Source organism: Myodes glareolus, chromosome X (assembly GCF_982192425.1).
Source record: "Myodes glareolus chromosome X, mMyoGla1.1, whole genome shotgun sequence".
In the NCBI taxonomy this organism is placed as follows: Eukaryota; Metazoa; Chordata; class Mammalia; order Rodentia; family Cricetidae; genus Myodes; species Myodes glareolus.
In genome coordinates, this window is record NC_142053.1 from 28,729,378 (window position 1) to 28,746,086 (window position 16,709).

The 16,709-nt window shown below is 46.5% G+C and overlaps 1 protein-coding gene and 1 non-coding gene across 2 annotated transcripts; both read right to left on the bottom strand.

The window, feature by feature from the left end:
* Positions 1-6,943: 6,943 nt before the first annotated feature.
* Rpl39 (ribosomal protein L39) lies at positions 6,944-10,711 on the bottom strand. Its single transcript, XM_048450422.2, has 3 exons — positions 10,552-10,711; positions 9,239-9,342; positions 6,944-7,135 (listed from the first exon to the last, which is right to left on the bottom strand). The coding sequence occupies exons 1-3, from the start codon at positions 10,552-10,554 to the stop codon at positions 7,087-7,089; spliced, it is 156 nt and encodes a 51-aa protein (XP_048306379.1). The 5' UTR covers positions 10,555-10,711; the 3' UTR covers positions 6,944-7,086.
* LOC125410747 (small nucleolar RNA SNORA69) lies at positions 7,823-7,954 on the bottom strand. The gene has a single exon (XR_007235174.1). It is a non-coding gene; the product is annotated as a small nucleolar RNA SNORA69 (small nucleolar RNA).
* Positions 10,712-16,709: the final 5,998 nt, after the last annotated feature.

The following is a 16,709-nucleotide window of genomic DNA, read 5'->3' on the forward strand; positions in this document are numbered from 1 at the left end:
ATTTGGTCTTGTGCTGGGAGGAGCAGAGGAAGTAGATCTGCCAGGAGGAACAAGAGTGAAGCAGACATGCAGAAAGGAACTGTAGGGGACGGGCCTAAAGAGAGTGAGCAAGTTCTGTCGGACTTGTCAATGGCCTACCTGTGCTTCTTCAAAAGCCTAGCTCAATCTTGCCCTTTGGTCCCATGAAACAACCTTTTTCCTTAAAGGTTTATTTTTAATTATGAGCATGTGTGTGTATCTGCATGAGTTTCTGCACATGGAATGTATGCAGGCACTGGCTGAAACCAGAAGACAGTGTTGGATCTCTGAGATCTGGAGTTGCAGGTGGTCATGAGCCACCTGCAGTGGGTGTTGGGAACTGAACTCGGATCCTCTGAAAAGAAAGAGCGGTAAGTCCTCTAAATGGCGAGTCATCTCTCCAACACTCTTTAAAAACTTCCTGTTGGCATATAGCAATTCTACATGATAATGGATTTCATTCTGACATGTGTGTAATGCATTTGGATCATATTCGCCCTTGCTACCTTCTCATTCCCCTTCCCCTCCCGCTGACCCCCTTCCTCTGCTACATGTTCTTTTGTTAATTTTTTTATTGGTGATTCAATGAGTTTAATTAGGGTTACTTACAGGCAACTCACCAGTGGATACACCACCGAAAAAAGTCTCTCCTTCCCCCAGCAACCTTTAACTACTCAGGGAGAGATTGGGCCTCGTGAGATTCCCCTCCATCCCTGTTCCACAATGGATTATCGATAGGCCCAATCTTGTGCTAGTCCTGTATAAGTAAGCAATTACGGCTGCTTTGAATTCAAGAGTACAACAAGCAAGGTGTGGTCATGTGAATATTTAATTCTATCACTCAGGAGGCAAAGCCAGTAGAATGTCTGTGAATTCAAGGCCAACTTGGCCCATATATGAAGATCCAGGACAACAGGACCACATAGAAAGATCCTGTCTCAAAAAGATAAAAATAAAAATTAAAAAAGAATGTTTGTGGCTCCAGGTTTGTTTGTCAGCGTCCACAGTCTAGAGGACCCAAGTTCGTTTCTGAGCATCCACATTCTAGTGGACCCAAGTTCATTTCTCAGCATCCACATGAGTCGGCTTACAAACTACAGCTCTAAGGGATCTGGCACTCTCTTCTGGCATCCACAGGCATCAGCACATGTTTCATACACACAAACACATGATTTGTAATAAAGCACAATGTCACCATGTCTATATAGCCTGGGAAATATAAAAATGAAAGCTAAATCATGTTATTTTATACACACACACACACATTTTGAGCAAATGATATGTCCAATAATGATCACGTCTGCTCTATTCATAGACTTCAACCAGGCATGGTGGTGTTGCATTGTGATACCAGCTACTGTTACTAGGGCACTGACTCAGGAGGATCCTAGACCTTGAGACAAGGCTGGGTGATGTAGCAAGACCTTGTCTCAAAGAAACAAAAGTGATTGCTACTTCATTCACTGTGAACATAAAAGCATTAGTGCACTCATTTTATATTATGTACACATATGCATTAATGTGCACATTTTATATTATGTACACATATGCATTAATGTGCACATTTTATACTATGGCTTATTTGCAAGCTCATCTCTTTATTCACACACTCCCATTCACTCATCTGCTTATTCAATCAACTGAGTAAATTTTCTACTAGTTGCTGCTATGTGAAGACAAAGATCAGTGTGCAAGTCGTCCCTTTTGTCGATCCTGCAGAGTGCATAATCGGGTGAAAAAGGCAGTCATCAATGAATCAACCACATGTGCAAGTTTACAGTTATAGCTGGGAGGTAAAAAATTCCAGAAGCTGGTTGAAGAGGTAAGCCTACCTTGGACTGGGAGGAGATGGGAACTTCAGGGAGTCTCCCTGTGGCCAAATACAGTAAACCGCCACTTGAAGAACAGTCTAGGGTTAGAAAGAGGAACAGCATTCCCAGTAGGGAAGGGCACCTGGTACTGTGAGGGGCAGACCCATGTGGCTGAACTCAGCTTGGTAAATAGAGGAGATTGGAAACATGCTGTACTCCTTTTGAAACATTTCAGGGAATGAGCTTTGTCCCGAGAGCACTGTGAAAGGAGCAGAGGCAGGGGGTGAGAGTTGTCTGGCAGAGCTCACTCTGCCTGGCAGGGTAGGGCTGTGGGACCAGCTTTTCTCGGCACTGGCATTGTTGGTATTTGGGGCAGGATAATTCTGTTGCGGAGGACTGACCCCTGCAAGCCATAGCATGTTCAAAAGCATTCCTGGTGGACACTTTTAGTGGCAACTGCCCTCATAGTTACACCCAGAACTGTCTCCAGACATTGTCAAAAGTCCCTAGGGACAAAGCCATCCCTCATGGGCTGACTTGGTTGACTACCTCATTTCTCTCACCCAAACAGAGCCCTGTGGTACCCTTGCAGATCACACTTGAGGCTGTTTCCCCACTATTCCACTATTGTGTAGCTAGGGGCTTGATGCTTGTTAGATTTTTTTTTTTTTGAGACAGGGTTTCTCTGTGTAGCCCAAGCTGTCCTGGAACTTATTCTGTAGACCAGGCTGGCCTTGAACTCACAGAGATATGCTTGCCTCTGCCTCCCCAGTGCTGGGGTTAAAGGTGTGAGCTGTCACTGTCAGGCAGAAGTATAAATAATACCACACTCAGTATCTCCACGAATTTACAAAATGTATTTTTTATTAAACTGAGCCTTTCTAACTGCTACCTAGCGTGGTCCAAGCACTTATAGTTGAAAACCCGGCAGGGCGGCGCATGCCTGTGATCCCAGCTCTTAGAAGGTGCAGGCATAAGGGACAGGGGGTCAAGGCCATTCTTTCCTTTTTTGGGGGGGGGCAGGGTTTCGAGACTAGAACTCACTCAGGCTGGCCTCAAACTCACTGAGATCTGCCTGCCTGTACCTCCCGAGTGCTAGGATTAAAGGTGTGTGCCACCACTGCCTGGCAAGGCCACTCTTTTCTACATAGTGAGTTCTGAGCCACCTCGGGATACATGAGACCCTGTCCCCCCCCACAAAAAAATCACCTAATTGTCATTAGCAAGAATAAAGTTTAGGGCTGGAGAGATGGATCAGTGGTTAAGAGCACTGCCTGCTCTTCCAAACGACCGGAGTTCAATTCCCAGCAACCACATGGTGGCTCACAACCACCTGAAATGAGATCTCGTGCCCTCTTCTGGCCTGCAGGCATACATGCAGGAAAACCACTGTATACTTAATAATTATTTCAGAAAAGAAAAAGAAAAACTGAGGCAGGATTGTCGTGAGTTTCTGGAACAGCTTGGGTTACAGTGTAAGACCCTGTCTTAATCATAAATAAATAACTAGACTGGGCTCGGCGTCATGTGCCGTTAAGCCCAGTTTAAAAAAAAAAAAGGAATCAAGTTTAACTTTTTTTCTCATCTGTAAAATGGGAGACTTGGCTGTTAGTATTGGCCCTGCATAGGAACTGGACAGATGGCTTAGCAGTTAATGAGAGCATTCTCTTCTTACAGAGGACGAGTTCAGTTCCCAGCACTATCAGATGGCTCAAAACACCTGTAACTCCAGCTTCAGGGGATCCAACACCCCCCACCTCACCCCATTTTTTTTTTCTGAGACAGGGTGTCTCTGTGTAACAGCCCTAGATGTCCTGCAATTCTCTCTGTAGACCAGGCTGGCCTCAAACTCCGCCTGCCTCTGCTTCCCCAGTGCCGGTCTTAAAGGCTGTGCCATTACTAGGCCTAACCTCTTCTGTTATCCTTGAACACTGCACTCATGTGCAGAGACACACACATATGCAGAGTTAAAAGTAAAAGTAGGCACTGGAGTGGCTCGGTGATTAAGTTCTTGGTGCTTTTACAGAGTATCCAAGTTCAGTTCCCAGCACCCTCACCACCTTTAACTCCAGTTTCAGGGCATCTGACGCTCCTTTTGGGTCTCGAGCTCACCAGGAATACATAGTGCACACACACATACATATAACTTCAATTTTTAATTTTTTTAATGAAAGAATTGGTCTTCTACATAGATTTGTAAAAAAAAAAAAAATGTACCAACCTGTTTATCCTGTAGCTCAGGCTGGTCTTGAACTGATTTTTCTGCTTCTGCCTCCCAAATGCTGGGACTACAAATGTGCACCACCACTCCGGCTGTCTGTGGTGCTGGCGACTGAAGCCAAGGCTTCACTCACGTGCTAGGGCAACCCACCGACCTGGCCCTCATTTTCTAGTGCAGGCTGCCCTAGAGCTGATGGCAATCCTAACTCAGCCTCTCAGGTCTTAGGAGCACCCGGGCAGCACCACACCCAGGGGACTCTTTCCTGAGGGCAAATTTCCACAACCGGTTCAGAGACAGAGCTGGGACCCAAGCCCAGTTGACTTCAGCACCCAGGAATTTTCTCACGTCATCCTGCCTTCTTTGGGTTAGAACCCTGGAACAGGAAGGGCCCAACACCTTCTCATTTCTTGAACTGGCTCCCATCACAGCACACCCCTCTTACCACAATCTCCAGTATGGGTAGTTACAATGTACCCAGCATGTAACATATACTGCTGGGGGAGGGAATTAAAACCCTATGTTTTCACCCCGCTCTGTCCCTAAGACATTCTACAACCGATTGGGTGACATACTTCCAGCACTCAGAAGGCAGAGGCGGGTAAATCTTTTGAGTTTGAGGTCATCCTGATCTACAGAGTTCCAATCCAGCCAGTGCTACACAGCACTGAAAAAAAAAATCCTCCTAGGTGGTGGTGACACACACCTTTAATCCCAGCACTGGAAAGGCAGAGCCAGGCAGATCTCTGAGTTCGAAGCCAGCCTGGTCTACAGAGAAACCCCGTCTTGATAAACAGAACTCCTACAGCTAAACCTAGCACTTTTGAGCAGTTTTCTGCCTCATGCAGGGGAGGCTCCAGTTTGCAAACTGTTCCACTGAGGCTTACTGCTGGTTTTGAACCCACAGTTAATCTCAACTACTATCCTGCTGCTGCCTTTTCCAGGTCAATGGCTAGGCAGTATTATACCACCATAACACCTTCCATTTCTATTATCCTACCTTGGTCCCAAGAGAAGGCTGATATACCTTTAGTGTCATCTTGGCCTTGTCAGGATGCTATCCCAACTTCCACTGAAAAATTTCTTAAATAGTGATTATTATTATTTTTTTTTTGGAAAACAGGATCTATGTAGTGCTGGCTGTCCTGGAAATGACTATGAAAAGGCAGATCTATATAGGCTGGTCTTAAATTCAGACACACACACCTGTATCTAGAATGCTGAGGTTAAAGGCATGTACCACCACCATACCTAGCTATAAATGCATATTATCTTTAAATTATCTATGTGTGTGTCTGTGTGCATAATTTGTAGGTACCCTGAAAGGGTAGAGTCACTGGATCCTCTAGAGCTAGTTACAGATGGTTGTGAGGCACCTGATGTGGGTGCTGGGAGTCAAACTGGTCCTTCAAAGTGTTCTTAAGCAATGAGCCATCTAACCCTGAAAATTTACACACATCAGATTGCTTAACATTTTTTCACGTGATTACCATAATTCTATCGAGTCTCTCTGCTGTGGATTTAAAAGAACTGCCGTCCATGACAGCCCTGAGGATTACCTCTGCTGCGCTAGCGAGAACCCAGGACTACACACATGCTAGGCCAGTGTTCTATCTACACCCTAGCCCCATGTTGACGGAGTTAAGAGAGACATGAGCCAAAGATTCGGAGTTTCTAGTTCTCTGGGTTGCTTCAGGAGTTCAAGATGACCCTGGGACCAAAAACAAAGCAAAATAATCCCCACCAAAACACTGCCACCATGACCAACAGGTATTTTACTGGCAGCTGTGTAGTTAAGTCAGGCAATGTCAATAAGCACCTCTAAGCAAACATGAACGTGAACCCAGCAGAGGTTGGTTCGTTTATAAAAATATCACACTTTATTTGAATTTTCAGATATTCTTTTCATGGCTTCCAAATGCTTAAATATGCAAAAGCAGTTGGGAGACCCTGACTAAAGAAAGGCTTGTGGGTGTGGTGATTCACACCTGTGATCCCAACACCTAGGTGGACTAAGGCCAGCCTGGGCTATCTTGCAGGCCGCAGCTTCTAGGAGTCCTACTGCCAAGCACCAAAAATTAGCCGACAGGATCTGGAAGAGATGGCTCAGCAGTGAACACTAACTAGCTCTTAGAGACCTGGTTTCAACTCTCTGCACCCACAATGTGGCTCGCAACCATCTGTAGAACATTCATGCACATAAATCTAATGTTTAAGAAGTAAAAAACCCCACAGACCAGCAGTTCTCAACCTCCCTAATGGTGTGACCCTCTAACACAGTTCACATGATCCCCAACCACAAAGCTACTTTCATTGCTACTTCCTAACTAATTTTACTGCTGTGAATTGTAACTAAGTATCTGGCATGTAACCCCGTGAAAGGGTGGCTCAACCCCAGGCTAAGAACCGCTGCTAGAGGGCTGGGGATGCAGTTCAGTTGCTAAAAGTGCTTGGACTCCATCTCAAGCATACTATAAACAAGCCGGGGGCCTATTGAGATGGGTGTTGGTAAAGCCCCTGCTATGCAAACCTGGCAACCTGAATCCAACACCTGGAACATACATACAAGCTAAAGACAATTCTAAAGCTATCATCTGACCTACCTCCACACAACGTACATGTGTGAACAGTCACAATCTTATCCAAGGTGCACGGTAACTTATGTGCATGGTTACTTGCCTATATATACGTCAGTCAGCACCCACAGAGGGGCTCACCCTGAAGCTGGTGTAATATAATACAGGGTGAGCTGTGGGTGCTAGGCTCCAGATCCAGGACTTCTGCAAGCGCACCAAGCTCTAGCTCCCAGGGAACAACTCTCCACATGCACCGCAGAAGTTTATCTTATTGGGTCTGGCAGGGGAAAGGGAAATTCAGAACTTTACAAACCAGAACAGCAGTTTGAAAGGCTCCACAATTTATTACTGGAGAACCCACTCCCAACTTAAACATGATCAGGGTTGAAAATGTTGAACTCCATCTGATAACGCTCATCCAGGACCACGATTCAGCGTAAACTGTCTTGCCATTGTTGACTCCTTACAGACCCAGCTTCGTTCTCCTCCAGTGTCTTCTCTTGGAGTTGTACCTGCAGAGAATGAAGACAAGAGTTACAAGGTGGTACGGTCACAATATAGCCGCTCATATTTGGTCCATTTACTAAGAAGCTTACTAGAGAGAGTTCCAGGCCAACATAGCCAAGGCCATCTTCAAAATAAATGTTACACGTGTGCAGGGCCCTGGGTTTAGTCAATCCAGGAATTGAGGGGCTGGGGCAACCCATTTTAAAAGGGGGGGGGGCAGGACACCACAAAAACTGTAAAGTCAAACCAAGGATTCAAAGCAGAACAAGCTTTGCCAATGCTACCTTCTCTCTGGATGCTGAGGTAGGAGGGGTTGAAAATTCAAAGCCCATATGGGTTGGACAGCGGAGTGCAAGGGCAGGCAGTCTACTGAGACCCTGCCTTAAACCAAGCATTTGGGAAACTCCAGGTCCAATACTCGCATTGCGGTGCAGGGTCAGATAATGTGATTCTTAGTGGAATGGGAGAAGTAGAAAAGCTTCCCCAAAGCCCCTTCCTTTTGATCCACAGATCTAGACAGGGTAGATGCAGACATAGTCTGAACCCCTCCTGTGGACCACACACAAAGGCTCCCCAAAAGCTAACAAGATGGCTCCTTGGGGAAAGGTGGTTACCGTGCAAACCTGGCAACCAGAATTCACCCCCAGAGCTCCTTCAGGTAGTAGAAAGCATCTCCCAAGTTGCACATAATTTGCTGTTCGTGTCAAGGTGTCTTGATTTTACTCCCAGTAAGGTAAAATCAGAAACACTCAACATAGCTTTTCTTTCAGCAGGATAATGGCAGTACTCCTACAAAACGAAGCACTGTAATTGCGACCTGCTTTACGTTTTCAAAGTTGGGAGAGGGGCTGGGGGTTACAGTTCCAGGCAGAGAACTTGCTCAGGACAGTATGCAGGTGGCCCGCGCTCAAACCCACAGTACCCATAAACGCCAGCCAGAAATAGAGAACTCTGTGGGTTAGGGTACATAATTCACCCAACAAAACACCGTCACAACTCTAGGATATAGCTAACCCACAGGTGGACTAGTAGTCTCTACTCTCATCAGCCAGGGCTCTAGGAAACAGGCTCATGTATTTACAGTATGTGTTGGCTCACACCTGTAACCTCAGCACTTGAGAGGTAGAAGAAGATGGCTAGGCTCAGGCTACACAAGACTGCTGCAAAAAGCAAAACACAGATCCCATCAGTAAGTAAATCAACAGCTTGCCCAGAACCTTAAAAGCTCTCCTTAGCATCACATGGGGGGCAAGACTATAGGTTTGAAACCCAGTCCCGACTCTGCAATCTCTAAACAAATCTACAAAAATCACCACTCCCAAATTTGCTCCCAGGCAGTCTGGACTATCAGGAGACCCGTCTGATCACAACCCACCAAACCAGTAGTCAGGCGAGAAAGCTTACTATCAAGGTTGAAGAACTGAATTCAGTCACTAGAACCCACGTGGTCAAAGAGAACCAACTCCCACAAACCAGCCTCTGACCACATGCGGGCATGCATCCCACACACAAATGATTAAAGCAATATACACATTAACTATCAGAACTGCTACTGGCTGCCTGGCCAACTGTCAGGACTTCTCATGCCTATTTCTCCTCCCTCCCAACATTTAAAAAAAAGTTTGTGGGAGGATTTCAGGAGCTCTCCGAGATTAAGTAGGCAAAGCCACTTCCTTGGAGCCCAATGACCTGAGTTGGATTCCCAGGATTCACTTGGTGAATGGAAAGTGATTCCTGAAAGCTGTCTCCAGTCACGTGCACGTTATTCAGGCGTCTGTATTGGCCTGACCTTGGAATTCGTCAGCCTGTAGCCACTAAGTGCACCCCCGCGCACATTCAGTACCTTCCCTTGCCCGCCTCCCTTCTTTTTGTCTCAGAATATCTCTTTTCTTCCGCCACTCCTGTCCCCAGAGGTCGTTCTCCCTTTATGTTCCCCTTTCCCTATAAAAAACGCCTTCACGTGAACTGTCCCAGGGCGTCTTTCTCTCGTGTGCCGCCTTTTCTAAATTCTGACAGTGTACCCCTCCACACACACAAAAGGAGTCGCAGCATGGTAAGCAGAGAACGGCTGTCACTGCGAATCCACACAAAGGGCAGTGGGGGCTTACCTGATTTTGTTGCCAGTTTTCATCCGAATCCACTGAGGAATAGGACGATTTTGCTTTTGTTTCTTGGCCAAGAATCGCTTGATTCTGAAAGTCTTGTGCGAAGACTACAAGGAGATGCAGTTTAGTGACCCCAGAGCTTACTCCTGTGATTCAGTCCCAATTTCCCTCACTCTACCATCTGGCCTGCGAAATAGGCACCCGGGAAAATCTCCCCGACACCGAATCGTGGAGTCCTCTGAACCTCATTATTTCTCTGAAGTCAGAGTTCATGGCTTAAACTCAATTGTCTTAGATCAAGAGTGATAATTACAGAGTCGGGTTTTTTTTTCTTTTGATTTTTCAAGACAGGGTTTCTCTGTAGCTTTGGAGTCTGGAACTCGCTCTGTAAACCAGGCTGGCCTCAAACTCAGAGATCTGCCTCCCGAATGCTGGGATTAAAGGTGTGCGCCACCACCGCCCAGCTACAGAGTAAGGTTTTAGGCCCATGTCCGGTCTGCTCGAAAATCGTGCTAATTTACTGTTTATCCTGCCGTGCTTCAGATGTCAAATATAGAATAACTAAGGTAGGAAGAACTAATTTACTGCAACTAAGATGGCGTTGGGTCAATCCCGTCCAATACAAACATTTAAGTCAGTAAATCTAGGCGCTCTACTTTTGAAAACAGTATTCTCTACTTTCAAGGGACGCTGTCCGGGTAATCTAGATTATGGAGCACTCGCCTACTGGCGTTGAAAAGGCAGTGTGCACTCCTCCTGAACCACTGTAGAAGTTCTAGATTTTCCTGAATAAATGCAGCTACGAATCCCACTTTGAACCTAGACGCCAACAATCTGTCAGTAGGCAACGACTGGTGTGCTGTTAGCAGACGCTTCCACGGAGTGATGCAGAGCTTCTGAAGGCTCTCGTTAAGTCCCATTAACTCTTACTGCGGACAGCTGCCTGTGCAAGGCCCCTCCCCGACTCTGTGCTCTCTGTGCACGCCAAGGCAAAGCTAGGGTTCAATCAGCCGAAATCTACGCGTGGCCCCAACCCTCTCCTTTTGCCAAGAATCGTCGGCTCGAAGCTAAGCGACGCAAGAATAGTTTGTACTGCTCGCCAGACTGCACAATGAACCCGACACGATGGGGGAGAAATGGGCTGGCTAATTGTTTGCTGTGCCCGCGATCTGAGCGATGGCCAAACTAACTCCCACAAAAGCTCCAAAGCTGAAAATGCACCCGCCCCTCGATGCTGTGCAATGCTATCGTAAAGTCATGGCAGCCTGCGGTCTCAGGGATGCTGCCTACAAAGGGATGGAGGCCGATAATCTTACCATGGCGAGAAGGCGAGGGGGACAGACAGCGCACGATGGCGGAGGAAAGGCGAAGAGGAAGCCCCGACCGGAAAAACGCGATTAGAAGACGCAGCTAGAGGTGGAGCTTAGGCGGTGACGCCTCTTGTCTCTCCTATCCCCGCCTCCGCGCTCCCATGGGCCGTGGGAACGCGCGCGGGAATTACACGAAACATAATTCTCATATATATATCTGCTTTAGTGGATATGTTCTCCTAGGCGACTGTCAGGGTCCTGGGGGCACTCCTTTCGTGGCTGGGGTAGATGGCTTTGAGAGGTGTCAAAGTAAAAGCCCTTAGCGAAACCCGGGAAATGGAGTAGGCGGGGCCAACGCTAAGGAGGGCGGGGAAAGGGCTGCTGTCACTTTCGAGCGCAGCTACTTCCGCCCTTCTTTGGGAGGAAGTTTAACGCGAGGGGCGGGGCTTAGGGTTGGGAGTGCGCCTTCAAGGTGGTGAGCGGCGGGCGTGTGGGAAGAGGGAGGGAGCAGAAGTGATCGCTCCGCGGTTCTGTAAATTCGTTCCCAGCACCCTTGTTAAGCGCCTGCCAGACGCCTGTAACTCCAGCTCCAGGGAAAAAGATGCCTCTGGCTTCCACAGGCGTCTGCATTCACGATTTACGTCTACATATTCCCTTTGTAGAAACACACTGACACAACCAGAAGAACTAAAAAAAAAAAAATTAATTGATAAAAGACATATACCTATGTCTTTTCCCATATAACCAGGGAAATGGTTAGTGGATAAAAACACTGACTATGGGGCTGGAGAGACAGCTCAGCGGTTACGAGGACTGGATGCTCTTCAAGAGATCCTGAGTTCAATTCCCAGCACCCATATGGTGGCTCCTGACCGTCTACAAACGGGATCTGATGCCCTCTTCTGGCACACAGGTGTACATGCAGAGCACTCATTCATAAAATTATTTTTTTTTAAAAAAAAGAAAGAAAAGCACTAGCCATGGAACCCTGACAACTCAGTCCTGAAACGCGAAAGCACGGGCCACAGTGGCCAACACCTTTAACGTAGCACCTGGGAGGCAAAAAACAGGAATATCTCTGTGAGTTCAAGGCCAGCCTGATCTACACAGCTAATTCCCGGACAGCCAAGACTACTTCAGAGAAATAATGAGGTTCAGAGGACTCCACGATTCGGTGTCGGGGAGATTTTCCCGGGTGTATATTTCGCAGGCCAGATGGTAGAGTGAGGGAAATTGGGACTGAATCACAGGAGTAAGCTCTGGGGTCACTAAACTGCTTGCATCTCCTCGTAGTCTTCTCACAAGACTTTCAGAATAGAGAGACCTGTCTCAAAGAAAAGAAAGTGGCCGGGCTGTGGGAGTGCATGCCTTTAATCCCAGCACTTGGGAGGCAAAGGTAGACAGATCTCTGTGAGTTCGAGGCCAGCCTGATCTACAGAGTGAGTTCCAGGACAGGCTCCAAAGCTACAGAGAAACCCTGTCTGGGGGGGGGGGGGCCTTGGATGCAGTGGACACCTACCTGGAAGATCAACACCTCTGCCTCAAAAAGGTGGAAAGCATGAACCTCCACACATGTTCTATGTAAATAAAACAGAAGTTGGGCATAGTTGTGTATACCTATGCTGCTCAAGAGGTAGGAGGATGGTGAGCTGTGGGCCAGCCTAGGTTATATATAAGGCCTTATTTGAAGAAATATTGATATACAACAAAACTGAAAAGTAAAGATACTCTCTGTGGATATCATAAAAAGTTAAAGATTCCTTTTATCAGTGCTAAGTTATTCTCAAAACTACCTTGTGTATGCCTGCTGGGGACTAGTTCTTAACGTGCAAGGCCTGAGAACTTCATAAACATCCAAGCCATCCTTCACTGTCTCACCAGTACCCAGCACACACTGCCTTCAGCTCTGGAGTTTCTCCTAAGTCCTTTAGCTTCAATTCTCCCAGCAGAGCAGCTAGCTTGTCATGGCCATCAGCAATGCGAGACAGCTCATGGAGTGTTCGGTGCTGTGTGCATTATCAGCACTGACGGAGAAAGAGCAAAGGCTCAGAGCCATGGAGGTGATAGTTTCCGCAGATCAACACCCAGCACACTAGCGGTGCCGCCTATATAGTCACCATCAGATAGCTTGTGCTGTTTCTCCAGACAGGGTTTCTTTGCAGCTTTGGAGCCTGTCCCGGAACTCACTCTGTAGACTCACTCACAGAGATCAGCCTGTCTCTGCCTCCCCAGTGCTGAGAGGAAAGGCGTGTGCCGCCACCACCTGGCATCAAGTACAAAGTTGTCAACCTTTGCATAGGGATCGACTCTGTCTCGATGATGGAATAGGCAAATCTCATCTCTACGTTTCTAAACAATGCTAGAGGAAGGCTTAGCAAAGAGATTCTTGCTCTCCTTTTCCCATCTGCAAAAGAATAACAAAGGAGAAAAGAAAAAGAATAGAAGAACATAGGGCCATAGTAGGGCCGTAGTCACAGCAATAAGGAGACTGAAGCAGGAAGAGTCCTATGATTTGAAGCCAACCTGGGATACATAGGAAATTCCAGGCCGGCCAGGGCAATAAAGTGGGACCCTATCTACATACATAAGTAAATCTCTATCTTTTCTTAGTAGCTGTCAAACTTTACAGCTTGCTATGTGTGTGTGTGTGTGTGTTTCTTCTCAAATTCTTTTTCTTTTTCTTTCTTTTTTTTTGAGATAGGTTTCTTTGAAGCTTTTGGAGCCTGTCCTGGCACTCAGTCTGTAGACCAGGCTGGCCTCAAATTCACAGAGATCTGCCTGTCTCTGCCTTTCAAATGCTGGGATTAAAGGCCTGTGCCATTGCCGCATGGCTTCTTCTCAAATTCTAATTAAAGGGGTCCTGGAGCTTCAGGAACAAGCAAGCAGGGTGTAGTTAGTTGCCCACACTTTTAATCCCAGAAGTTGTGGGAAAAAAAAGCAGAGGCAGATGGATCTCTAAATTCGAGGCCACCTTGATCTACAAATCAAATTTCAGAATAGCCAGGGCTGTACAGAAAAACCCTGTCTTGAAAAACCAAAGCCAGCACTGGAGAGATGGCTCAGAGGTTAAGAACACTGGCTGCTCTTCCAGAGGTACCGAGTTCAATGCCTAGCAATCACCTGGTGGCTCATAGTCATCTATAATGAGATACGGCGCCCTCTTGTGGCATGCAGGCAGAACACTGTATACAGAATAAATAAAAAAAGGAAAAACCAAAGCCAACCAATCAAAAAAGACTCAGGTGCCCTCTGAATATTCTCCATTCTGTCTTTAATTGCAAAGAAACCAGGAGCTGAACACAGGTCAGGGTTTGGATTTAATCACCAGCACCATACAAATTCAAAACAGCCATAAAAAATTAAATCTGAGCCTGAAGAAAAAGACCCAAAATGGAATGAACTTTTTTTTTTTTTTGGTTTTTAGTTTTAGGGTTTCTCTGTGTGTCCCTGGCTGTCCTGGAACTAGCTCTGTAGACCAGGGTAACCTCAAACTTACAGAGGTACACCTGCCTCTGCCTCTCTAGTCCTGGTAGTCCTGGGATTAAAGGTGTGTGCCACCACCATCTGGCTGGAATGACACCTCCTCCCCACCCACGCCCCCATTATTTATAAGCTTACTTATTTGTGTGTGTGTGCGTGTGTGTGTGTGAATGTATGGCTAAGGATGGAACCCAGGGTCTTATACATGCTAGGAAAAGCACTCTACCATCGAGACATACCCAGTTCTTATGAGTTTATTCTTTTTTGTTGGTTTTTTGAGACAGGGTCTTAGAGTGTAGTTTAGGCCTTTTAAAAACTCACTATATAGCTTAGGTTGGCCTTACATTTATAGCAATCCTTCTGCCTCAGCCTCTTGAGTACCCGCATTATAGACAATGTGCCATCATGCCTGGCTCCTATAAGTTTATTATTATAAATAATAAGAAATTATGATTTATGGCTGCAAAGTGGGACATGGCAGCACATGTCTTTAATCTCAGTACTCGGGAAGCAGAGGCAGGCAAATGTGTGTGTTCGAGGCGAGCCTGATCTACAGAGAGTTCCAGGATGGCCAGGACTGTATACAGACTTTGTCTCAATAAATAAAAGTGGTGGAGAGGGACAGCAAGGCGACAAACTAAAGTTTGACAACTGAGAACCAATCCCCCAAAGACCCAAAAGTTGCCCTCTGACCTCAGCACATGCCATGTCATGTGCAAACAGCTCCACAAAATAAATCCAATAAAAATTAAAGTTAGGGCTGGAGAAATAGTCCTGTGGCTAAGAGGCGGTACTATTATTTGGGAGGAGTCGGAGGTGGAGACGGGGCCTCTGTACACGCCCTTGGCTATACAGGCTGGCCTTGAACTCACAGAAATCTGCCTGCTTCTGCCTCCCGAGTGCTGGGACTCAAGGCGTGTCGTGTCCACCCCCCCCACCCCCCCCCCCACCCCCCCCCCCCCCGTCAGCAGGTTCAATCGTCAGAGGAGAAAGTGAAAGAAAGGCAGCTTCGTGAAAGCAACACCGGTTGCTAACACCGAACAACTGCTCAGAGGGAGGAGGGTTGGGCCCTGCCATGCTCTCAACCGGTCCATCCAGTTTAGGGGGGTTCCTCAGCCACACTTGGCAGCTTCCAGGCAGGAGACTCCCAGATCATCTGTCCTCTCACTGCCCTGCTCCCATTGTAACCCCAGTTGTTTAGTTCCACTGGGCTCTAGTCACTGACGTAGCTGAGTTACTCAAGGACAAGGACTTGGTTTTCTTTCCTTGTCCCTAGTGACTGGCACACACTGAATAGGAAGTGAATAGAGAGTGGAAGAAATTCGAGGGGGCGGAGAAGAGGCCTTGACTCAGGCCAGACAAGACCAGAGGGAGGTGCTGACGGGAAAACCGGAAAACCGCCCTGAGGTTTACTCAGCTGCTTGCTAAGCGGCCAGAGAGGAGGCGGGCACTGCCAACTCATTACTGATGGCTGGGGAGTAGCCTTTTCCCCCAAGGCAGGCTCCTCTGACCTCTACCTTCGCTTCTATTTTGGCTGCCTTTGCAAGAAAACTACACCATTGGTTATTTTCCTGAGTAACCCTTCTCTTAGACGTCTAAATACTAAATTTTAGTGTTCCTTATATTAAAAATGATCATTTATCAACACTATTTGTCTGTTTTATTTCATGATAGACTTCTATAAAAAGCTATAAATGCTAACTGGATCTATTCTCAACCCAATGGTTTTCAGATGCCAGGCCATTAATAGTCTAGAAGTCACCACATTCTGTGGCTCTCTTCAAGTATCATAATTGAGTTTTCTCTTCTCTTGCATTCAACTCTGCTGGCCACCCCCCTTTTCTTACTGCAGACTGGAGTGTGAACCCACGGCCTTGCTTGTTCTGTCACCAAGCTTTATTCACAGCCCTGTCTGCTACTACTGTTTTATTTTATTTTATTTTATTTTCATGTTTTGAGATAGGGTCTCATATAGCCCAGGCTGGCCTGAAACTTATGATGTAGCCAAGAATAGCCTTGAACTCTCCATCTCCAAGGGCTGTGATTATAGATCTGTTCCTCTATATCCAGGGCCATTACTTCTTGAAACATCCTTTCAGATTAAGTAGCACCAGAATATCCAGAATATTTGGTTTTTCTCCTACTCTATGGCTACTTCTTGTCACCCTTATAGAAACATTTTTTTTTATTGGTATAGAAATGTTAGAATTCTTTCAGCCTGGAATCTAGATCTATTTATGTCCCTACTTCATTCTCTTTGGCTAAGTGACAGAATCCATGTCTGTGGCTTCAGTGATCATCTAAAATAAGATGAGTTCCTAGATGTTTCTCAAGTTCTAATCTCTTCTGACCCATTTGTCCCCATCTCTGCTCCCCACTTATGGGTCACTCTGCATTATGACAGTTTTCCTCTGCCCAGTTTACTAATACCCAAGCACTGCCAAATCCAGTGACAACCTCATACTTCTGTTCCCTAACCTTTCTGAGGCAAGGGACACACTGAGCCACTCTCCTGAAATTTTCCCTTATTTGGAAGTACCCTCAGTTTTGGGTGATTCTCTTTCAATCATTTTTAGTGGCTCTTCTATCTGCTTCTTGGAACCGGCTTCCACAAGCTGAGAAAGGTTGGATATGACCAAGATACACTGACATTGCATAGGGGGCTGGAGAGATGGTTTAGTGGT

Coding starts and splice junctions, on each gene's coding strand:
- Rpl39 (XM_048450422.2), bottom strand. Junction 7,136..9,238: donor AAAACTGGCAACAAAATCAG/GTAAGCCCCCAC, acceptor CATTCTCTGCAG/GTACAACTCCAAGAGAAGAC.